The 26,090-nt window shown below is 37.6% G+C and overlaps 1 protein-coding gene across 2 annotated transcripts; it reads right to left on the reverse strand.

The window, feature by feature from the left end:
- Positions 1–20: 20 nt before the first annotated feature.
- tbrg1 (transforming growth factor beta regulator 1) lies at positions 21–23,088 on the reverse strand. Of its 2 annotated transcripts, XM_082181360.1 has the most exons (15): positions 22,923–23,088; positions 22,654–22,808; positions 21,556–21,613; positions 20,478–20,560; positions 20,355–20,391; positions 20,034–20,096; positions 19,268–19,480; positions 17,528–17,598; positions 15,690–15,928; positions 15,462–15,601; positions 2,832–2,978; positions 2,641–2,738; positions 1,799–1,909; positions 1,461–1,624; positions 21–868 (listed from the first exon to the last, which is right to left on the reverse strand). In XM_082181360.1, exons 2-15 carry the CDS (start codon positions 22,776–22,778, stop codon positions 777–779), a joined length of 1,641 nt encoding a protein of 546 aa, XP_082037486.1. In that variant the 5' UTR covers positions 22,779–22,808; positions 22,923–23,088; the 3' UTR covers positions 21–776. The 2 variants fall into 2 exon arrangements, with proteins under 2 accessions (XP_082037486.1, XP_082037487.1); XM_082181361.1 differs by lacking the exon at positions 22,923–23,088 and having other exon boundaries at positions 20,034–20,106; positions 22,654–22,804.
- Positions 23,089–26,090: the final 3,002 nt, after the last annotated feature.

Consider the following 26,090-nt stretch of genomic DNA (forward strand, 5'->3'; position numbering starts at 1 on the left):
AACATCATCAGATAACGACGTTTGTCATGGCATGAAACTTCAAGTTTAATGTTCTGAAGGCTCACATTTACCACATAATCACATAGCATTACACATAAGTTTGATATATCAAAAGATTTCTTTATGAGTTTCTCATCAAACACATGGAATGACCTACATAATGTAAGATAAAGCCTGAAGGGTGTTGTGTGGCTTCTGAAGGAGCCGTCGAGCTCTCCACACCGTAACTATAATGATAATTGCTCGGAGGAACTGTATTGTTGGAACCACTTTCAAGGAATCTTTTTTTCAAAACATGAATGGTAAAAACAGAGCTTGAGCATTTAAAGCGGCAGATGATTAAAAAAACAATGCAGTGCGCGTTTATAATAACCAGAACAATATCATGCTTTGGTGTCTCATAGTTTATGCTATAGTCATTGTTCCTGTTGTGAACAGGCCTTAACAATAAAAGCTTAAGGTTTGATTTAGTCCTGTTTTATCTTAAACATCTCACAGTTAAGACAATGATCATCACACTTTAAGAGTACAACGAATAAAGCAGACATGACAAGGACTTCGCTTTCGCTTTTTATCACGTAAAAAAAAAAGAAAAAAAAATCTGACTAATATAACTCAATACTGTGGCATGCAGAGATGCATCCAGTCATTATTTTTTCATAATGCAGATCTGAGTGCCAAATGGCGAATCCATGATTTAGTTGTACATCTGTACACAGGACTCATCTGGATATATGAAGTGATTCTCAATATGAGAGTGAAGCTCAGACAGGAGCTCAAGTGTTGGAGAGAGCGGTGACGGATGTGTTCTGCAGCGCTGCCGAGCTCAGCAGGAGAGACGAGGAGATGGTGGCCTGTAGGGGTCGACCTGTCGAAGAAACACACCATTTATCTCCTTCATAAACTCAATCATTTTCATTTATTATGGCTACAACCTGGGGCTTATTAGACAAGTAACATTAATTTAAATGAGTCATCAATCCTTCCAAAACAATGTCTTTTTTTAGTTATGAGAAAGTCGCACAGAGCCGAAGTATAACCAAAAAAAAAATAAAGTTCTTCCACAAAATCAATGCAGTTTTGTTTTTTAACCGCTAGAGGGCCAAAAGTTACATCACGTACCTTTAACTGCAGACACTATTGGATGAGAACAAGATGTGTGCATGAATTGAGCTGGAGAAATGTCTGAATGAACTTTGCAATATTAACACGTTTATTGAACTGAATTAAAACTAACACTGAATTGACTTGAGCTGAATAATATTATTGTCGTCTGTAGAGATGGCTTAAATTGGGTTTCATAAATGATACATTTTACAACATTGTTTTTTTCCCCTGTTATTTACTACTTTTATTTTCCTTTTTTATTCATGTGAAGCTGCTTTGAAATGATCTTATATTGTATAAATGTGACTTGACCTGCATAAATGATTTGCTGTGGTTTGTGGGAACTGTCTGACCTGTGCCGCTGTGTTCTGCCGTGAGGTTCTGATTGGTCAGGCTCTCCTCACTGCTTTGCACTCGCTGAAACGACTCAAAGTTCACAGACGCATCAACTTCTGAAAGGCCATGTGCCACCTGTCCGTCACCAGGCCGACAAACCTCGAAACGCACCCACTGATAACTGAAGCAGGGAGGCAAACAGATACTCGATATATTTTGCACTGAGGCCACTAGTGTGTGTCATTAATAAATACATTTTTATGACCTAAAAAGTTTTATTGTGGCTTCTTAGACATTTTTAAAGCTTGCAATAAAATTAATTTTGTGGTGTAGAATAAAACCGAATGTGACTCACTTGCTGCACTTGCGAGCCCCAGGACAGCTCTGGATCAGGTTCTGAATGGTGGGATGAGAGAAACCAAAAAAGTCTGCTCCAGATGGGACAACGTTGATCAAGGGTTTGGCACTAGATAAAAAAAACAAAAAATCATGATCATTTTGGGAACATATTCTGTGTAGTACAAAGTAAACCGGTTATAGGGTGAATCAAACACATTTCTGGGTCACAAGGTGGATAAACCTAAATGCAAGATCATTAAGATTAAATTTTTAAATGTTTTTATTCATTTTATAAAAAATTTACACACATCACCGTTGAATAGTTTGGGGTCGGTACGATATTTAAAATATTTTTGAAAGAAGTCTCTTCTGCTCACCAAGGCTGCATTTATTTGATCAATTACAATAAAGTGTAATTTATTCCCTGTGATCAAAGCTGAATTTTCAGCATCATTACTCCAGTCTTCAGTGTCACATGATCCTTCAGAAATCATTCTGATATGATGATTTGATGATCAAGAAACATTTCTGATTATGATCAATGTTGAAAACAATATTTTTATGGAAATATTATTCAGGATTCGTTGATGAATAGAAAGCTAAAAAAAAAAATTTTAAAAACGTTTTTTGAAGAGAAGTATATAACAATCATATATAAATATATTTTACAATTTAATTATCTCTTTTTTTTTTTGCATTACAGTTCTGAGGATGTTGGGGGACAAAGTGCTTTAACGTGATGAAAATATGTACGATTTACACTGATAAAAGCTGGTTTGCAATATGTAGACTACTTTAATTCCATTCAGTTACGAGTACGAGCTCCAGATGAAACTGATCACATGTTCAAGGCCTCACCTGCGGGCAGCGATGGCTTTGAGCAGGTTTGTGTGGCATGTGAGCGCAGATGAAGCAACGATTGCATTCTGTGGGTCATCCTCTGGTGCGATCTCAAACTAAATATTACAAGAATAAATTACAAGAATGTTCAGTGAGATCATCAACGACAGGTCGGCTATACAGAAGCACGCGTCTGCACAAGTGAGCACCTGTGGTCCTTGGCCTCCATCTTTGATTTGGCAGGTGTAGAGACACTTCTGATCAGAATTCTTCATGCTGGCGAAAACTCTGGTGCTGCAGAAGCCCACAGGATAGATCGCAGTGTCGTCATGAAACAGAGCCCTGTCTGTGATGATCTACCATGAAAACACAAACATAGGAGCTCAGGAAGGAAAGATTCAATACAATATTTATTAATAAAGCACATTTAAAAACATCCAAGGCTGACCAAAGTGCTGTACAGAACAGAATTTTTTTTAATTAAATTAAACAACCAATAAAGGAACACACAACAATAGATAAACAATAATCGTTCCTAAATCAAGGAGTTTTAAAAGCCAAAGAGAATAAATAGGTCCTTAAAGAAGATTTGAAGGTGGAAACAGAGGGAGCTAATCTGATCACTTCGTTCTTTAAGTCTGGATCCAGGCACAATGAGTCGACAGTGATCACTGGATCTCAGAGTTCTAGGAGTGTACGGACAGAGCAGATTTTGGTATTTTTTTACTCTACATTCAGGGTGAAAGAAAAAAAAGTAAAGAAACAAATACATAAACAGGCATAAATAAGTAATAACAGTATCAATAACAAGATAAATAAAAGACAGAGTAAAAATGAAGGTGGTAAAATAAATATATAAATACAAATCCATTCTCATCAGCAGATAATGTAAAACTGAAAAATACTAAGACAGACAGACAGATAAAGTAATAAGTGCACTTAAAACTTAATTCTAAATATTAATGTAAAAAGAAAACTATTAGCTGGAATGAAAAGGGTTAGTCAGACAAATTAAGAAAATGCAGAGTTTGTACATATGAAAAGTATGTACTGGGCCGGCGAAGAGAAAATCCACCTAGCGTGTGATGGAGGATGGGAGTTCTTCCAGTTAAGCAACATTTGTCATCTGGCCAACAATGTGAGAAAAGCAACAAAATCAGCAAAATAGCGGGGTACCATATAGTCAGCAGGCAGGACACCAAACTGGCCAATGATAGGAGAGGGTTGAATATTGAGAGGTAAAGAGTGAAAGGGAATTAAAAACAGACAACCAGAATGAGGATTGACCAAAACGTGTGTTAGAGTGGCAGGACTAGAGTGGCATCTCTCGCATTCGGGGTCAATCGCAGGATTAATACGGGCCAGTCTAGTCTTGGACCAATGCGCTCTGTGGACAACTTTACATTGTATCACTCCGTGACGAGCTCAGATAGAAGAGGAATGAACCCGACTGAGAGCTTCTGCCCAGGGCCCGGTTTCCCGATAACGCTCACTCTTAGCGTGCCAAGAAGACTCGAAAGATATATCTTACCAAATTTGTTTATGTTCCTAAGTGTGTTCCCCGAACTATACCTTAGAAAGCTGCTTAAGATATACCTTCTTACATGCGACGTTACCCGGCGCTGTCCGTGGCGATGGTGCTGAATTGGTTGAAATCGATGACTCGAGAATCAATTATTCTCTCGTGCAGGGGCTGTTTATGTGAGAAAGTGGTGTTCTTTATTAGAGAAGCACTTCAGAAATAGTTGAAATTGCATTTATTATGATTACTGGATATTATAAAAAAGAATCCAAACTATAGCCTATAATAGCCTAGCCTACATATTTTAAAATTGCATCATATATTGCTGCCACAATAACCTTTTCAAAAATTTACGTGCCGCCTTCTCTTTCCCATTTTTGTTTGCTGAGGTGGAGCTGCGATGAAATATTGTTCTTGGAAATACTTTCCAGCATTTCAGTAATAAAAGTTTACATCTTGCGTACGGTGCTCGGCAGATCAAAAAGGATTTAAACCGTGAATTTCGAATCTCTTGTAAACTCAGAGATGTGGATTCAGGCGGCAATTAAATTACCACACGACCTGTTTGTCAAAAAACAGAAGGTACTAATTTGGCCAGGGATTTTTACGCGGGTTGGGTGAGAAAAAACACTGATATTATGGATTCGGACGGCACTAAAATCACCGACTTACCCCTGTAAATGTTTAAAATACGACGAGCCCATGAGAAACAATATTAGCGTCCGAATAGGACTTAACTGACAGTAGCCTATGCTTTCACTGGCCTTTAAAAGAGCGTTTTAATTAAATTAATAATATTGTATAATAATATAATAAAAAATAAAAAAATCAGTGTAATGACAATTTTATTCTTTGCATGAAAACACTTGAATGAGCCTAACTGAACACTGTCTGGGTGTATTAAAACTTCAGAATTATATTCATATAGACCTGCAACAGTGATAAGGTAAAGCTAAGAGTGGTCCAGACCAACCTTACGAAAGTGTGACTTACAAAAGATATACTTAGCGTACGAACGTTTCGGGAACCGTCCCATAAGGTTAAGAGAGAGGTTAAGGAATAGGTTAAGAACTACTTTGAGATAAGAACGCTTTGGGAAACCGGGCCCAGGTTTCTTCATCTATTTCTTTACTAATGTCTTGGGACCAAGTGATAGGAAGTGAGTCGGTAGATATAGATTGAAAAGAGAAGATAGCACTGTATAACTCTGAAATAGACCCCCTTTGACATGGGCTAACACTTGGAATCATGTCGGAGAGTGAAGGTTTGTTTGGAAACCTGGGAAATTGTTTGCGCATGAAGTCTCGAATCTGTAAATATCAACAACAAAAAAGTGCCTTTTAGGAACATTAAAAGAATGAGTTAACTGTGAAAATGATGCCAAAATATAATCAATGTACAAGTCAGCAAAGGAGACAAGACCGCATTCTTTCCAAGAAGCAAATGCTCCATCCATGGTGGAGGGGGGAAATAGAGGGTTGGAGTAGATGGGAGATGACAAGGGAATGACCTGAATCCCCAAATAGCGTAAAAACTGGGTCTAGACCTTCAGGCTATTAGTCACTAACACATTATTGGACTATTTGACCACAGATGATGTGGTCGGGAGACAGACGTGCAGACAAGGAGGAGAGCTTTTTTTTTTTTTTTTTTTACTTATATTTTATTGAACTTTTTAACCAGAACAATAACAATATTAACATGACTGGGTTTTACATCATTATTAATTACTTTGCTTGTACAGTGACCAATTTTCCCATTTCCTTTCCAATTGTGGTTCTTGTAGTCTCAGTCTGTATGTCATTTTCTCCATTAGGAATAAGTCCTCAATTGTAGTTATCCATTGCTCCTTTGATGGCACTGTAGCTTTCCCCTATTTCCTTGTGATAGATTTTTTTGCTGCTATCAACATTATTTTGACCAAATATTCATCACATTTATGTATAGTACCATCACAAAAATTACACAAATATAAAACCTCGGGTTTCAAAGGAATTGTATATCCCAAGACTTGGCACATGACATTACAAGTATTTTCCCAAAACTCTAGAAGTTTCGGACATTTCCAGAAAATGTGTGAATGGTCAGCGTCTGTCTCCCCACATTCTCTCCAACATATCTGTTGCCTCTGTAATTGTTTACTTTTTAATTTGGGTGTGATAAAAAATCTTATCAGATTTTTCCAGGCAAACTCCCTCCATGTCCGAGAGCCGGTTATTGTATGATGTAATTTCCACATATCTAGCCAATCCATATCTTCAATTTCTATGTTAAATTCTTTTTCCCATTTTAATTTTACTTTTTGAGTTGTATGTTTATCATTTTTTATTAATTCTTTATATAATGCAGAAATGATCCTAATACTACTATCTTTGTAAGCTTTTGCCATTATTTGAACAACACCACTCTCTTCTATGGAGGGATCCACCTGAATCTCTCTTCTATAATAGTCTTTCATTTGAAGATAACGAAAAAAATCCTGTTTGTCAAATAAGTATTTCCGTGTCAGACTTTGGAAACTCTCCAACTTCCCATTATTCTCCAAAACACACCATGCTGTGACTCCCCTAGTTATCCAATATTTATAATTGTAATCTAATTTAGCCGGCATAAATTTATTATCGTATGCTATCCATTTTAATTTTGCTGCCTGTTTTTGGAGTTTATATCTCTTAAGTATTCTATACCATACACTAAATGTATGTTTAGTTATTACATCTAGGCAGCTTTTGTTTTGTTCATATGTGTCTTTATCTCCAAGGAAGTTTTGAATTGGCTGTTTCGTTGTCCCCATTTCAATCGCTTTCCATTTACCTTCACAATTTGGATTACACCAACCATATACATATTTCAATTGTGCCGCATAATAATAGTCTCTTAACTTTGGTAATGCCATCCCTCCTTCCTCTTTGGGTAACTGAAGAGTTCCATACTTCACCCGAGGCCTCTTACTTTCCCAAATAAATCTGGATATTATTCTATCCCAGTTTGTAAATTGCATTTGAGTGACCTCCACTGGAAGTGCTTGGAATAAATATAAATATCTGGGTAAAATATTCATTTTTACTATTTCAATCCTGGAACTAAAATCTAAGGGTAAAGTGGTCCATCTTTCTATATCTTTTAGTATATTGTCTTGAACTTGCTTATAATTTTTATTGTTGATATCCAAAAAGTCTTGTGTTATTTCTACTCCGAGGTATTTGATTGATTCCATTTCCCAATTAAATTTGTAGGATTTTTTTGTGTTTACAGAAGGTATATAATTAAATCTCAGAACTTGGGTTTTTGAAATGTTTATTTTATATCCAGATAAATATCCAAAAGATTCTAAGAGATTCATCAATTTAGGCAGTGATGTGTTTGGTTCTTCTAGGAATGCTATCACATCGTCTGCAAAAAGCCCGATTTTGTGCTCTACTCCATTTATCATAACTCCTTTAATTTCTTGACTTTGTCGTACTGCTTGCGCCAGAGGTTCGATACAAATTGAGAAGAGCGTAGGTGAGAGCCCACACCCCTGTCTAGTGGATCTTTGTAAATTAATTTTGTCTGTAAGGTTCCCATTTATTTTTATTCTGGCAGTTGGCTGACTGTATAGTGTTTTAACCATTCCCACTGAATTATCATTAAACCCCATTTTTCCCAAGACTTGATATAAAAAGTTCCAATAGACACAGTCAAATGCCTTTTCTGCATCTATACTGAGTATAACTGTACTCCTTTTCTCTCTCTGTGCCCTCTCATTTGTGATATGCAAAGTTTTCCGAATGTTATCGTGTGTCTGGCGCCCAGTTATAAACCCCGTCTGATCTTCATCAATTAGTTCTGATACAAAGGTATTTATTCTTCTAGAAATTATTGATGTATATATTTTATAGTCAATATTTAGTACTGAAATTGGTCTATAATTAGCGCAGCATTCCCTGTTTTTACCCGCTTTGGGGATAACTGATATTATTGCCTCTGACCACGACAATGGCATTGAGTTTTCTCTTAGAGTCCAATTCAAAGATTTATATAGAATTGTTATTAAATCATTCTTAAACATTTTGTACCATTCGGCTGGAAAACCGTCGCTTCCTGGTGCCTTGCCATTTTTTAATGTATTTATAGCTTTAAGTATCTCCTCTTGTGATATCTCCGCTGTTAATGCATTGTTTTGGCTGACTCCAATTGAAGGGAGATCCAGCGATTGGATAAAGTTTCTCATCTCTTCTTCGTTTGCAGAGGGAGGTTGTGTATAAAGTTTCTCATAAAAGGTTTTAAAGATATTCTCAATTTCTTCTGGCTTATGAGTTACTGTGTTAGTGTGTGGATCTTTAATTTTATAGATTGAGCTTAGTTCCTTTTGCTTCCTTAATCTTTTGGCTAAGAGTTTTACGGATCTTGGTCCCGTCTCATAGTAACGCTGTCTAAAATAAATGTTTTTTTTTTCTACTTCGTCCTCTAGTATGTTACCAATACGTCTTTTAGTTTCTAAAATCTGCTTATGAATTTCTGATGTTTTCGTTTTCAGGAATTTCTGTTCCAATTCTTTGAGCTTTTCACAACAATCCTCATATGATTTTATTTTTTATTTTTTCAACCAAGCTGTTTTGGATATCAACTTCCCTCGAACCACCGCTTTAAGGGCATCCCACACAACTGTCGGGTTCACTTCACCATTATCGTTTTGTTCAATATATTGTTTGATTTCTTTTTTTATTTCCTGTACTACTTTCTCATTGTTCAAAATACCTGTGTTCAATCTCCACAAAGTTAGTTTTTTCCTGCTTGTAATGTTAATTTTTAAATATAGAGCATTATGATCTGATACGTCTGCACAGCCAATTTTACATTCATCCACTTTATATCTATCAGATTTATTGACAAAAAAATAATCTATCCTCGAATGTACATTGTGACTGGAGGAATAGTGGGTATAATCTTTCTTAAAAGGATTTAGATTCCTCCATATATCTGTCAATCCTAGTTCTTCCATTGACAGTTTTACAAATCTGGTCAAATAATTTTTGTTTTTCCTAACACTCGTTGTGTCCAATTTGTGGTTTAAGATTATGTTAAAGTCCCCTCCACAGATTAAGGTTCCTTCGGCTTCAGTTGCGATGGTATTAAACATTGATTTAAAGAAATGCTTGTCGCTTTCAGGAGGAGCATAAACATTCACGATTGTGACCATCTCGTCTGCCACCCTTCCTTTTACTATAACATATCGGCCTTCCCTTTCTTTAATCTCCTTTTCCAAGTTAAACTTTGTAGAATTAGATACCAAAATTGCCACTCCTCTTTTGCGACCCTGTTTAAATGAACTGTAATATGTATTTCTAAATCCCATTTTTTTTAATTTCTCATGTTCCTCGTCATGCAGATGTGTCTCTTGTAGTAAAGCGAATTGTATCTTTTCTTTTCGTAATTTTTGTATTACCTTCCCTCTTTTCCTTGGGGTAGTTAGACCATTCACATTCAGTGACACGATATTTAAGATATGCATCTTATTATTTTTAGATGTGTAATTGTGTACCCAGCCAGCCAATAACAAATCAACAATAAATGAAAAACTAAACAACACTGAACAAATGACTTCCAATAAAGGGATGTCACCAGACCTCTCCCATTCCCCCTGTTGGTGGGTGGGCAGGAAATCCCCACTGCAAGTGGGGGCCCGCCTCTAGACACTTTAGAATATCCTTGTGGATTCCCTGGTCTAGCAATGTCCAACATAATCTTTATAGCTCTCTCTGTCGGCATTTATGTATACATAGGCGTGTCAATTTTAAAAGTCCTGGGCTCTTGTATCAGATCGAATTATTAAAATGAAACATTAGCCCAATTGACTCCACATTATACCGGGTCCCCTAACGGAACCGTTACCTCAGTGCTTCTGTCTTTGGTCTTGCTGGAGTCTCTGATATTCCCGCAGCTTGTCCCGTGTGCGTTCCTCCAACGCGACCGACTCGCTCCCATCCTGTAGCTGCATTGATGTTGTTGTTCCTTCCGCCACTCTCCTCTGGTAGGTTCACGTCGTATCCCCTGGCTTTTAGATCCAATGCTGCATCCATAGCGTTGTTGTAACTTTTGGTGCCTTCGCTCCAGAAAATCCGCATCTTAGTGTAGGGGGTCTGGAAGCGGACGCCTCGTTCCTTCAGCACTTTTTTAATGCCCGTATAAGCGCGTGCCGTCGTTTTTGCACTATTTCCGTGGGGTAATCGTGGTCAAACTGGATCGACCTATCTGCAACTCGTATCTTCTTCTCCCAAGCTTTCTTGAGAATCATCTCTTTGGTTTCAAACTCCAAAAAGTTGACCACTATTGCCCTGGGCCGCTCTCCTGGCTTTGGCTTAAAAGGAGGGGTTCTGTGTGCTCGTTGCATATGCAGCTCGGTGTCTTCCGGTAGGTTCAGCTCGCTTTTAAAAAGTTGGTCCAAATACGTCACCACAGAACCTTTTCGCCTCCTTCCAATAAACCAAATATTCTGATATTATTTCTCCTTGACCTTGCTTCAAGATCTGTTATCTTATCTTGCATGCTTCGTGTATGAGTTAACATGCTCTGAAGTGAAACATTAGCCTCCGTATTCCGCTCTTCCAGTTCCGCGATGCGAGCTTGGGCCTCAGCCAGGTCAGCCTTTTGATCTTCCAGCACACTACTGCTTTCTCTGAATTTCCGCTCCATATCTTGACGAAGTGATGTTATGTCTTCTTTACGCTCGGTTTTGAACGAGGTTAGTTCGCATCTCATGGTCGTTTTGAAGTCTTGAATCTCGCTGCTAAGCTTAGCTAGCCCCTCTAGCATTAGCCTAGCATGGCCTGGATCAGCCTCGCTCATAGTCTCCTCTGTCCCTTCGCGGTCACTTCTTGGGTTTTCAGGGACTCCGGTCATTTCTTTTTGTCTTCTCATGCCTTTCCGTGATCCTGTTCCACTCATGCTATGTTCTCTAGCTTTTCTGGATCGGGTTTTGTGGAGTTCTAGTTCACCGACTTCGGAGAGCTATTTACTATGCGTCTGTCTCGTCCGCCATCTTCATGGAAAGTCCAGCAAGGAGGAGAGCTTACAAGAGGCCTTTTCAATGTGGAGCTGTCCAAGATGGGACAGTGCTGCCCAGTAATAAAATAAATAGTTGAGGAGTCCAAGGCCACCCAAATGTTTAGGTTTTTGCAGGATACTTTGACGAATCCTTGGAACTTTACTATTCCAAATAAACAGAGGTCAAACTATCAAGAGTGTGAAAAAAAGATTTGGGGGTGAAAATTGGGAGACACTGAAAGAGATATAGACATATAGACCAGCGCTTAAAGTCTTGAGCTAACTTCTTAATCAGGAGAGTGAAGTTATTATAAAAACAAATCTGAAAATTGTGCGTCACACAAATGCCTAGATACTTAAAAGTTGTGCTGAGAAGCTTTAAAGGGCAATGTTTGCAGTGGATACTCTAAGGCAGCAGAGTTGATAGGCATCAGCTCACTCTTGCGCAGATTCAATTTATAGCCAGACCAACGCCAAGGGCCAACGCCAAGGGTTCAATTGCTGTGGCAAACAACTGAGGTGAGAGCGAGCACCCTTGTCTCGTCCCTCGACTTAACGGGAAATACGTAGAATGGCACTTATTTGTCCGTACACTAGCTAAAGGGGAATTATAAAGAAGCCTAATCCATGAGATACATTTGTAACCAAACCCAAAGCTACTCAAAGTATAAAATAAGTACTGCCACTCAACTCTATCAAACGCGTCCAACGTATTCTTCTGCGTCCATAGAGATAACCAGTTCAGGGGCTCTTGATAGAGAAGGCTTGTAAAGAATATCAAGGAGACGCCTGATGTTGTCAAAGGAGAGTCTATTCTTAATAAATCCAGTTTGATCTGGTGAAATAATGATTGATAAAATGGGCTCTAAACTTTTGGCGAGGATTTTGGCTAATATTTTCACATCAACCCCGATCAGGGAGATGGAGGGGCCAATTTGTTGAGAGCTTTATAAACAAATAATAACATTTTAAAATCAATTCTAACTTTGACAGGCAGCCAGTGCAGTGTGGATAAAATAGGGGTGACTCATAGCCTAGAAATCTAGACGCATCCTAGCGGCAGCAACATTTATTTTGCAGCCAGTGTAGTCCAGCAACTCTCCGTTGACTTTCGAGCTGGAAAAACCAAACTCGGATTGAGCCCTGACAATGGTGAGTTGCCAGACCTCACATCTTGATGTAGGTCTGGCTTGCCAGGCTAGGTGACTCATCGACTCATAGTCGCGTGTCCCAGTGCGGAGTCTGCGTTTTGCAATAGCTGTAGACGGAAGAGGGAAGACTGAGAGACACCAATATAAAGTAAATTATAATAATCTGGACGAGTTGTCAACCAAAGCATGAATCACTGTTTGAAAGTTACTCTGGAATAAAAAGGGTTTGACTTTAGAGGTTTTTAGTAGGAAAATTCTTCACTTGAACGCTGAGCAAGACAGCGAGTTAAGCGTGCCAGCGATGGATTCCTGAGGATATGGCCAGCGAGAGGGACAGTAAAGAGTACAGGCCTGTGGTCAGAGAAGCATGCACTACTGATTTCTATGTTTGAAATAGAGAAACCATGGGTTCAAATTTCACTCTTAAAAGATTTCACTCTTAAAAACTGCTACTTCTTACTGCCAAGAAAACAATATGACCTTATATCACACGTGTCAAACTCGTGTTTTGTCTCGTGTCAAAAACGTAATTACCGTAATTATGAGATTTCAACTTGTAAAAAGAGTATATTACACTATTCCGTAGCATTAAATGATCATCATTGCCAGATGATTCTGTCAGCATTAAATACTTTTAAAATAATTGACCTCAAAACTCACTTTCATGTTTGAATGCCTTCTGTTTGTGATCCGATGTGGATTCTGATCACCGTATAAGGTAGAAATATGTATACGTGATGTAAAAGACTACGTACGCTAACCATTACCATAGTAAACATGGTAAATATGAACGCTTGAAGAAATCAGACAAATCATAAAAGGCTATCACAATCCTGTTTTTATTTTATCTGTCAGTAGTCTCTTTATACCGGACTATCATAAAATAAAGCAACTTTCTTTTCGGGAGCTTCCTCTGTTTCTCTGAATGAAAATAGAACTGTGTAGCCTACTGGGAGAGAGCGCAAAAGCTCCTCGGGTCGCATATTTGTAGAAATTATCATTCTTTCTAAATGTGATGTAAATATGTCCTGTAACTTCCAAATGAACAGAAACAGCCTAGACTGAATAAGTAAGAGTGTCCTCCTCCTTTTGTAATAGACCTAATGGTAAACCACTTTATTTCTGTGTGACTAATGTGACATTTTTACACAAATTAATTCATTATGGTCAATGTATCACTTTTTATTGTGAATATGTGGTAAAACATTGATTCCTGGGTTTTAAATATTCAAGTAAACAACGAAAATGCCAGCAAAAGGTCGCTTTTATCATGTTTGTTTTGCGATCACGCTGTTTCCAGTGATTTCTTTCTGATTAGTTTTCTGATAAAACTTCCATTTGTTGGTGAAAAGATGGGTCAGTGTGACGTTGTTCCAGAGAGGCATGTTTTAGTGAAGCGCTGTGGAGCTTCTGGCCCGACAGTGGAAACGCAGCAGATTTTGGACCTGGTGCTACAGGCCCGAGGCTATTAGTCCGGCACGGCCCGTTTAAAGCCCTGGCTCGCACTGGCCCGACAGTGAAAACCGGCTACTGTAACAATGACACCTTAAAATAAAGTGTAACCAAAAAGCCTTCATGTGCTTGTTGAACTTGTAATTACAACATGTAAACTCGTACGTTTTTTGAGAGCTAAGATTTGTACCACCTGACCACTGCAGATTTAAGCAACGCTGTGCAGACCAATAAGTGTATGACATCAAGGTACCACGAGAGCGATTTGAAAGTATTAGGAGCTTTATTTACGGTAATTATGATATAGCGTGAACACAGCACCAGGCCTGGACCTCTCTCTGCCGTCACTTCTCATTTTATCCTTCCGGAGCTCCTCTGTGGACTCGAGACTGGTGTGTCGCTCCGTTCCCAAGGCTCTTGGCCCCGCAGTGGCCACAAGCTGGTTTATGTGTGTTTTATTAGGGTTGGAGATGTAATCTGCATAGGGCTGGGCAATAAAACGATAACGATATGTATCGCGATAGACACGTAATCAATAAAAAATGCGTTCGATAAAACGTTCGATTTTTTTTTTCTTCGTCGGAAGAAACTAGAGGTTGCGAAGCAAGTTTGGTTGCATGAACAAAGGCAGTAAGGCACTCACTCTCTGGTAACCTAGCAACGTAGGGGGTGACACGCTAACAGCCAGTCATGTACAGTATGGTTGCACCCAGAGCCGTTGAAAAACGTATTTAATCATATTTAACGGCTCTGGTTGTGCCATATCATCGTCTCGTGTTGGATTCTTAAGTAACAGAACCGGCGTGGAGTGATAAGTGGAAAATGAGTGCCGCAGCGAGCTAGGAAAATGTTGATAAAACAGGAATAGTCAGATCGTCAGTATGGCAGTTTTTTGGATTTTACAAGCCTGACTGTAGTCAGACCAATGTTGTCTGCAAATTATGCAAGACCGTCGTCGGTTTCTCTATGTTTATATTTAACACTTTGCACTATTTTATTACACTTTATTAAGCATTTCTTATGTATTCTTTATGTAATTTACGTAGTACTTTACAACTTAATGTTAAGAGATAATTGTTAAGGTTTCATTGTGATTTTAGACTTATGTTTACATTTGAATTATTTAAGTTTTTTCCATGGTTGACATTTCTGCCTTTATAACTGAGGGGATTTTAATCAGAGGAAGGTTAAGTTTAAAATAAAAATGTTCAAATGTAATATATTTGTCTCCTGGTCCTTATTTTAAATAGGTCATAAAAAATATCAATAATTATCGATATCGACCGATATGAAACTTTTCAGCCATATCGCCCAGCCCTAATTCTGCAGAAATTGCTCTTCAAGGTTTGCATTCTCGAGCCACCAAACATAGTTGTCGTGCAAATGAACGGCCAGAACACATTAAAAGTGTTCTGTTTTCAGTTAAAACGGTGTCGTGTAAGTGCCCCCCAAGTTAACAACTAATGATCTTTGCAACGGAAGTGAATCAATCAAAAACTAACTTTAGCTGGACAATAACTTTATTCTAGAGCTTCTGTAAAGCCTAAACCATCTCTGTTACTTTAATTTCCTATTATCACTGTAAAGCTGCTTTGAATCAGTCTATATTGGTAAAAGCGCTATATAAATGAAGATGACTTGACTAAAATAACTGAGTTTGACACATTAGTACTGGATGATTGTCTGACCTCTCCTAGGCTGTACACGGTCAGTCCACCGAGGACGATGGGAAAGAGCGGTCTCCCGGACGAGTCCAGCGAGATGGGCTGAACAAGCTTACGCACTCCTCCCTCTGCAACTTTCCTCCTCTTACAAATCCTCTTCATGACTGAAAGTTGAGCAAACAAATGCTAAGTAACTATTAAATCAAAATACAGACGCATATAAGAGAGAACACAGCAGCGAGAAACACTCACATTCTTCCCTGCCATTCTCTCTTCCTCTCTCTTTTCGTTCTTTTTTGGGTTTCTTCAAAAGGCTGTCTTCAGATGCTGAGAGTCCGGGGGTCTGGCTGTGGCTCGCAGGTAGAGCAGCGCCCCCTGGTGTGCTGGAGCTCATAGTGACGGGTGTGTGTGTGTGAGTGCTGCAGCTGGGAGTCGGGACGGCCTCTCCTTCAGACAGAGACTGAAACTGCAACAAAGACTTCAGCAGGAATCTGGAGATACAGGATGAGATTAAGTGGACTGCATCTCACTTTTTGGTGTGTGTATATATATATATATATACATATGAAGAGTTCAGATGCAAAAGCCTCTAAGTGCCACCTGAAATTTTCTTCTAGAATGATCATTTTTATCAAGCCCGTATATTTAAGTTCAGTAATTTCACTTAATTGGCAATGAAAATTACCTATTAATTGTCATTAATTGTCATTTAAGTGAAATGACTAAACTTAAATATACGAGCTTGATAAAAATGATCATTCTAGAAGAAAATTTCAGATGGCACTTAGAGGCTTTTGCATCTGAACTCTTCATATATTATACCTATGTTAACTACGTTTTTTTTTTTTTTTTTTATGCCAGCCTCCACCGCCAGCATTTTTGATCATTTAAAAAAAAAATTGGCCCCCAGAAGATTTTGTTGTATGAATATCTGAACATCCAATATGTCAAAAGAAAGAACAGACCCTCTGCTTTTAAACAAAAAAACTGTTTTATTTTATCTTCATGTATTCTTTTTTTTATGGGTAGTTTGGCAAGTTTCATTAAAAAAAAAACTAAACTCTGAGTCACGTTTAGATTTAGTTCTGAGGGTCCCTTCACACCTTAAGGGATTTATTTAAAAAAATATACAACCTGATCATGTCGTTCCAAAATGTATCAATAGAAAAGAACAAAACAGAATGGATAGGAGAGTTAGGAATCGACATATCTGAAGACACCTGGGATAGAGCTGTTGATCGAGTAAATGGGACTTCATCTTGTGCAAGACTCAATCTGATTCAGATGAAAGTTCTCTACCGTATTCATTATAGTAAAACAAAGTTGGCTAAACTGTACCCAAATATAGATGAAGCGTGTTACCGCTGCAATGCATCAAAGGGAGATCTAACCCATATGTTTTGGTCATGTCCTAAATTGAGACAATTTTGGTTTTCAGTCTTTGAGATTTTAAACTCAGCTTTTAAATTGAGAATTCACCCTAACCCAATAATGGCTCTATTTGGAGTCAAATTTATCCAATTGAAAAAAATAAAGAGAATGCCCTGGCTTTTGCCACATTAATAGCTAGAAGAAGAATTCTCCTAGAGTGGAAATCACACAATCAACCTAATATGTCATCATGGCTTAGTGATCTAATGATGTTTCTTAAAAAAAATTAAATAAAAATAATAATTCTCAGGAGATAAACCAGAACATTTTACAAAACATGGGACCCTTTAATAAACTATTTTGAGAAGAATATACTCCTCCCTCTTTTAAGTAATTTGATGTTTCTATTTTAATATATTTGTCATATATTGCAAAATGTGCTGCTTGATATTTTTGAGGGAATTACATTTTTTATAAAAAAAAATAAAATAAAAAAATCTGGATTATTTGATGAATGGTAAGTTTAAAAGAACAGCTTTTATTTGTCATAGAAATATTTTGTAACGTTTATTAATGTCTACTGTAGCTTTTAATCAAAATATTGACCACAAACTTTTGAATGACTTTATGAAGAGTTTGGGAAAAAAAATGTGTTTCAAATACAAATTCAATTTCAATCAAGAATATTTTGTAATGAAGATAAGTGAATGTGGACAAACCTCCTTTCTTCTTTTGCCAGGACAAACTTCTCTTCCAGGTGAGCAATCTCATCATATAGTGCTGCGTTTTCCTGTGAGTCAAAGGGAACCAATTCAAGCATGGTTACACCGATAACCAGGCAATTACATATTTAAGCTGTGTTAACACTGTCAGCGTCGTCAGTGAGGTCACTGGATATTTATCTGTGACGAAAGTGCAAAATGCCGGTCTATCTGGTTTCACGAGACCATTCAGGCTCGTCGTCAGCATGGCGAGAACCACTGTATGTACAGAGATATGTCATAAATTACAGGAAAGTTACTGACCACTAAAATAACTTAATCTCCCTGCCCAAAACACTCTCCACTATAGGATGTAGTGACGGATCACGTGCGCTCCACTAACTTCACTCCTATTGGATGTCTCTGCCGCAAGTCGCCCCTTAATTTGCATGAAGTTACACATATTCAACTTGTATCACCAAAGGTCACTGTTGCTCGTGTCCAGGGCCGTCGCTAGTGGGGTGAAAGGTGGTGACAATTATAGGGGCCCCCGCTGCCCAGGGGGCCCCACAAAATCCAGCAGTTATACTATATAGGCCCCTGTTGTATGAATAATTATAATATTTATATTAGTTGCATGCCTGAGATTTAAATGAAAACCACAAAAACATACAATTTGGTTAAATATTTTTTCCAAATATCTGCTTCTCTTACCTCCCTAAAAATGGTTTAGTCCGATCTAAAGTATTTATTCATTATTTAGTCAGTGACAAACATCAGATGGACCCAATAAAATTGTAAGTCCCACCCCAGCTCGTGAACAGAACCAATCAGAGTTGAGGCGGATGAAGTTGGTGGAAGAGCAGGAGACTGACTGACTGAAAATTTCGGGGAAAAGAAAACATAAATCAGGGTACCAGAAACGACATGAACAGAATGAGAGGGAGGCCAGGAGAGTTGTTGTATCCCAGTCGATCAAGATGTTCTTAAAGACAGGTTGCATTGTTATTTCGCTGGGAACTACCGCCGACTAAAGCCTGCCGGGTCCTGTCACTTTTCATTATCGCTGCGCACCACAATCGACCGAATGGTTACGTGGTCAAAAGTTCTCTTTTTACACTATTGTACATAGAGTTAAAAAAATGTACATGAGTCACGACGCATTGCATTATGCACCGGACCTGCCGGCTGATGAAGTATTTATTACATCAAGAAAACACGGATACAACACACTGCACTTGGATGAATACATTTATTAGATTTATTTAATAATATTACCAGTTCCATATGATCTTTATTAAAAAATAAGACAATAAATGATTTAATTTTTTTTATTTGACTGCATTCTTGTCGATTTCTAAATGTTTACTTTTGATTTATGAATTATAACAGACTGATGGGGGGGGGGGCATTATTTTGCTATTACTTTTTTTAAATTGGTTTTATTATTATTCAACAATTTCTTGCTTTTTGTTAGTTTTTATTAGTTGTAATTTTATATAAACATTTAACTTTTAAAATAAAGGTTTTACAACAACATCAACCATCTTCTGTTATATTTGGGCCTCCATGCTCATCTATTTACAGTATATGATATTGGTGGAGGGGGCCCACATCAATATTTTTTCAGGGGGCCCCGAATCCTCTAGCTACGGCCCTGCTCGTGTCATTAAAATGAATGGGATCATGTCACTTTGACGCTGGCAGTGTGAACAGCTTTAAACTCACTGTGTTATTGGTATAAAAACTTTCACTCACAAATATCATGGAACGGGCAGCCTTGCGCAGACGGATGTACTTCAGCCGGTACTTCTCATTTTGGTTCTTGCGAGGACCTTTCCTGACCTTAGGCCTGGACTCAGTGTGGCTTGTGGGAGAAGGAAGGTGTCCCAGCGACGAAGCGGACCCTGAACTTGAGAAGGTCGACTGAGCAGAAAACGCCTGCAATGCATGCTGTCTCTCCTCATCAGTCTGCGTATGCGAGTTACAAACAAGAGTTTAACAGACAAAAAATCAGCAGAGCATTTTTGTTTGCTCTGATTGAAAAAAGCGTCACATGGGTTATGCCATTAAATCGTTGGGAACTATTTAAAGGTGAAGTGTGTCATCTCAGTATAATGAACATATAAGTAAGATTAGATGGACTTCATAAAGAGTAGAAACACAGCAGCTCTGTTTGATTTGGAGGTCCAAATGTCACTGCAGCTGGTTCGACCAATGTGGACAAACCACAAACCACACCATTGTGTGGCAAATATTTCCGTTTGTAAAAAAAAAACTGTGGGATTGCAATAAACTCAATTCACCTTTGAAGTAGACCACACAAAACATAAACCATCAATTATGAGGTTGTTTAATGTGTTGATGCAGACTCCAAAAACATAAAAATAAGAAAATGATGACTGGACTGTTGGACCCCACAAAAAGCAACAACAAAACAACATGGCACTTAAAGCGTCATGTGATGACTATTTCTAAGTTAAAATTAATGTAACGGCTAACCGACACGTGCTCATGGACTTACCAACAGGGCAAAAACTCCATTTCTGCTCTCAATCCTCTTGAAGCGTCTGCTGCCTTTCTGTGTCTGTAACAAACTGTGTCACTAAAGCAAATGCTGAAGACTGAGAGCTGACTTTTCATGAAGACTCTCTCTGTGACAGACTGCTCTGACTTTACACTGTTTCCTAAACCAGTCACTTTAATCAATGTTAAAATGAAAGACAAACAAGTGAAATCATGCACTAAATTAAAAACATTGCTGGCACTGAATGGAAAACAAAGTAAATATGGTACATGACTGACAGTGAATAGCATGAGTGTCATAAATCGTGCCTTGTCTCACCTCTCGATACATGACCGCCTCAAGGCTCGACTTTGCACTGTGAATAGGGTAAAAGATACAGCGTTTATCTTGACATCTGTGCGTTGCGATGTAAATATTTGAACTTAAGGAATATTTCTGTACTTTGACTGCACCAGTCCACGATCAATGATCCGCTGCTTGATCTCCTTGATGTGCATGGGCCGCCCAGCCTCTTCCAGAACAATCTTAAAAATCAGAAAACTCATTAATTTGATCACATGAAATGTACAGTACAGGTCAAAAGTTTGGAAACTTTTTTTTATATTTTTGAAAGAAGTCTCTAATGCTTATCAAGGCTGCGTTTATTTGATCAAAAATACAGGGAAAAAAACAGTAATATTGTGAAATATTATTACAACTTAAAATAATAGTTTTCTATTTGAATATACTTTAAAAAATAATTTATTCCTGTGATGCAAAGCTGAATTTTCAGCATCATTACTCCAGTCTTCAGTGTCACATGTGACATCCAGTCTATCACATGATCCTTTAGAAATCATTCTAATATTCTGATTCATTATGAGTGTTGGACACAGTTCTGCTGCCTAATATATTTGATGAATAAAAGGTTAAAAAGAACTGCATTTATTCAAAATAAAAAAAATATTTTCTAATAATATAAATCTTTACTATCACTTTTTATCAATTTAACACATCCTTGCTGAATAAAAGTATTGCTTTATTTCAAAAAAAGAAAGAAAAAAATTACGGACCCCAAATTACTGACCAGTAGTGTATATTGTTGTTACAAAAGATTTCTATTTTTAAAAAATTTGCTTTTTTTTTTTTTTACTTTTTATTCATCAAAGTATCCTAAAGAAGTATCACAGGTTATGAAAAAATATTAAGCAGCAGAACTGTTTCCAACTTTGATAATGAATCATCATATTAGAATGATTTCTAAAGGATCATGTGATAGACTGGAGTAATGATCCTGAACATTCAGCTTTGCATCACAGAAATAAATGATCATTTAAAGTATAATAAACTGAAAACCAATTATTTTAAATTGTAATAATATATTACAATATAAAAATAAAAATAAACTGTATTTTTGATCTAATAAATGCAGGCTTGATGAGCAGAAGAAACATCTTTCAAAAACATTAAAAATAGTAATGTTTCCAAACTTTTGGCCTGTACTGTATGTGAAACAGCACGGTTTAAGAGAGATGTTCACCTGAGCAGCATCGAGCCACGTGAGGTTCGGTTTATCCGCAACCTCACTGGGGGTTTCACTGAAAAAAAAGCAGAAGTACAGTATATGACCATGTAAAGCTTTCACACACATCCACCATAGGAAGCAGTGTTCTTATATTGATGAAGTAATCTCAGTTATCAGTTTAACTATTATTTATAGTACTACTATAGTAACAAAATAATACAGCTTCATACTAAATCCCATTGAGACGCACAGCCCTTGTGAAAAAGTGCTTTTAATTGTACTGAATGTGCTCTTGTATGGCCTGTTGCATGACGCTAGCTGAACAAACTCAGAGTTTCTGAGTAGGTTTAGTGGTCTTTCACACTGAAAAAAGAATGTATAAAGAATGCACACATATAAAGTATGTATAAAAGATACTTCAATGTCCTAATTGAACTAAGACCTAACCTGAGCCCTGTCTGTGAAACCAAGCCAATATGTTTTAATAATCTTTTGTCATGCGATTACTAACTAACAATTGCGATGTGTTGACTAACATACAAGAGCACGTCGAGCACTTTAATGTAATTTCAAAAAACACTAGTTAAAAGTGTTTGAGTTATTCGTCTATAAATGACACGTGCCTTTTTCCCGTGCTGGTTTTACCCCGTTTTACCCACCTTGCCAGCTCATACATGTATTTTTAAACAAAACAAACCTCTTTTATAATTTATTTTCACACAAAATGTGTTGCTCCATCAATGTTCAAGTATATTTGTCTGCAGTCATACACAGTGAGAGTACTGAAAAACACATGTTTCTTAGGGTGTGCCTTTAACCCTGTTTTCGGTAAGACAAAGAATTTTGTGTTTTGGGCAAAATATTATATTACTACCATGTGTTTGGATATGTACTTCAGTAGTGCCATATTTTTTTAGAACAACACCATGGCATACCACAGTAACGTTACATCAACCCTGATCGTGGTAACTTTACTGCGTCATAAACATGATTGCAGCATTTTGTGCAATAATGTAACGTAAAACAGCTGTGTAGCTTCATTGCGTAAGAAGTGAAGCCAATATTTAATAATGAACACAATGATTAGATGACTGATCCTCCGCCTAAACTCACGCATCGAGACTCTCGGCGGCTCCAGTCAGGCTAGTCAGGCTGTTCATGCTGTCCAGCGCTGGAAACAGAGAATAACTGCCCTGCACATCAGCCTCCATCTCCGACTCAAAGTTCAGCGAATCCATCCCTGCCCGATCTGTGCTTTACATCCACGCCTGGGGCGAAATAACACACATCATTAGCTGTGCTAGTAGTGCTAACTAGGCTAAAAACAAAACAACACGATCCAGCCGTGCAGAAATTCAGAATACATGTCGATGCAAGTTCACCTGTAATCTCACTCGATATTTATTACAGTATCCATGCTGTGCAGGAAAGAATAAAAATGCTTCTGATCTTCATTTTGCTGACATGTTTGTCGTTTGATTTAGCATTTGTGTTCAATGCTCATGGGAACCACTGATCGATTGAGTGAATCATTATTCGTGTTTCCGGGGGGCATGTTTAAGGAGCACACATCACATCCGCTTGAGTGCCATCTACTGTATATTTTATGATTTACATAAAAAATATTTAAATCAAAGAGAGGGGGGGGGGGAGTGGTGTTTAAAAAATACAAATACATAAAACATGCATAATAAGAAGTATATAGTGATTGTCAAAACATTTGGTAACTGAACAGAATTTCATTAGGTTAACATTTAGGTGTAATGCGGTTACCATTCATAACAATTAGTAAATATCTTGAACTGCTTTTATACATCCTGATGGAGGTTTTATTAAATGTGCTAAAACTATACGTACACTATATGTAATACTTTAAAATTGATGTTTGATTTGTTTGTAATCAATTAGAGAGAGAGAGAGAGAGAGAGAGAGAGAGAGAGAGAGAGAGAGAGAGAGAGAGAGAGAGAAATCCTAGACCATGCAAAATTGTGCCGTTCTGCTTATTTAAGTTCTCTTCCGTTTGCCGGGAATATTTTACAATGGGATGTCATAAATCCGGCCACTTCACAGAAACAGTGGACAAGCTGAGTCACTTCCTAGTCCCTAGAGTAATCTGCCCTGTTTCTTTTTTGCTCACCACCATTGTCAATCACTTAATGTTGCATATTGCATTTTGTGCATCATCAGCATCTTAAAGGCATGATTAATAATGTTTGATTTTTTACCTTCCATTGTACAACACGTGATGTAGAAAATTCCAACTGTAGTCAGAACAACATTAGCCTATGTTGGTGAGAACTTTCAAAAATCAAAGGAACAGTAAGAATATTAGCAGAGATCACCTAGAGATATCCTATAATTCAAAACATATGTAGGCTACTACCTACGCTACACGTCCCTGTTTTCCCGGGTTTGCTGTGACGGCTGTCCAAGGTGGAAAACCATGAATGTGTACAGAGGCCTCCTGTGAATGAGGAGTACTTCTGTATGCAAGTAATGGTGTCCCTTGCTGTAACATTTGACTTATTACCTGCACCTTATGTTTTAGTCCGCTTGCGTTTATTGATTTGTTTGTTTGTCTGTCAGAACGAGCGTATCCTGGAGTTTTTTTCTTTCACTTTTCTAACACTGCAAGCCTTGTTGGAAATATGTGCAGTAGTTTTGACAGTATTTGATTTATTATTTACTCATTATTCATTAAGAATGAACAATACTTCTACAGCATTTATTAATCTTAGTTAATCTATTTTTTTTATATATTTACTAATACATTATTAAAATCAAAAGTTGTATTTGTTTACATTAGTTAATGCTCTGTGAACTAACATGAACAAAGATTAATAAGTATTGTATTGCTCATTGTTAGATCATAGTCAATACATTAATGTTAACAAATGAGACCTTATTGTAAAGTTTTACCCATTTTATTAGTTATATTTATATTATTGATATATTTATTTTATTATTGATATATTTTTATTATTATTATTATATATATTTTTTGTTGGTTCTTGTGATGGTGTTCAACACTTAATTACAATACATTTTGTGTATGCTCCCAATAAGGTTAGTTCGGGTGATTAAGTTTAACCACTTGGCTTAAAAGTAGGACTGATGTGGGGGCAAGTTTCATGGATATGACACTTTCATAGTGAGAAATATGAGGGGGTGTATTTCCTGGAAGATTGGCTTGCTGTAAAAAGCATCTGCACACTACATACTACATACATCTATACTATACTAATATACTACATCCAATGCAAAACTTAGTATTACTAAAGACTATAAAAATTATAGTCTTTAAGGGACTTTGGTATTACTACACCTGTCCTTTCAACCAGATTTGGCAGGTTATAGGTGTTACGTAAAGTATACGAGGATGCAAGATAAAAGAGGTACTATACGGTTATCCGGACCACACAATGGCCTACCCCTAACCCCGCCCCTAAACCTACCCGTCACTGGGGTTAAGACCAATCAGGGATGACTATACGGACTATACGGGACTAAAAGACACACGTGTGGTCCGGATAACCGTATAGTTCCGTAAAAGATCTCTTTATTGGGAATGACAACAATAAGTCCAACACGCTGCAGACAGCAGGAGAGTGGTGACGCAGGGACTTCGATGGGCAACCCGGAAGGATGAGTGATAAGAGTGAAGAATTCCCCGGAGTGATGAGTGATGATCAAAGTGTAGAGTCCACAACGAGACTGGAAACAGGAATCAGCACAACACGATTAACTCCAAATAGAACAGGAGAACAGGAACAGGAGAACAGGAACAGGAGAACAGGAACAGGAGAACAGGAACAGGAACAGGAGAACAGGAACAGGAGAACAGGAACAGGAGAACAGGAACAGGAGAACACAAGGAGAACACAAGGGGAACACAAGGAGAACACAAGGAGAACACAAGGAGAACACAAGGAGAACACAAGGAGAACACAAGGATGATGAGAGAGAGACAGCGGATCTAACAACCGTGTATGGCAAGCCGTTTTAGCTTAAATTGTACCCAGCGTTACTCGTCGTAATTGCATTTTTACTAGTAAGAATTCAATTAGAGAGCTCTACAAATTTTTACTAGTCATATGTCTCCATTGACTTCCATTCATTTTTAATTACTGAGCTCTCTAATTCAGTTGTTACTAGTAAGAATGCGATTGCAGAGCTCTTTAATTCAATTACAGAGCTCTGCAATTATACATATCTTTAATTCGTTTTTTAACTAGTAAAAATTCAATTAGAGAGCTCTGTAATTGTAATTGTTACTAGTAATAATTGATTTGTAGAGCTCTCTAATTGGAATTCTTACTAGTAAAAATGCAATTACGACGAATAATGCTGGGGACAATTTAAGCTAAAACGGCTTGCCATAACCGTGACAATAGGTTGCTCCATTATATTGGATCCATTTATTTGAAACATGTCTCCTTACATCTATCTACAATCCTCAGTACATTTTTTTTTTACATTTTACGCATACAGAATACAAAATGTGTTATATTATGCGGATACATGCGACTTTAATGAGTACAAAATGTGAT

The sequence above is a fragment of the Leuciscus leuciscus genome (assembly GCF_965113295.1).
Source record: "Leuciscus leuciscus genome assembly, chromosome: 10".
Taxonomy (NCBI): domain Eukaryota; kingdom Metazoa; phylum Chordata; class Actinopteri; order Cypriniformes; family Leuciscidae; genus Leuciscus; species Leuciscus leuciscus.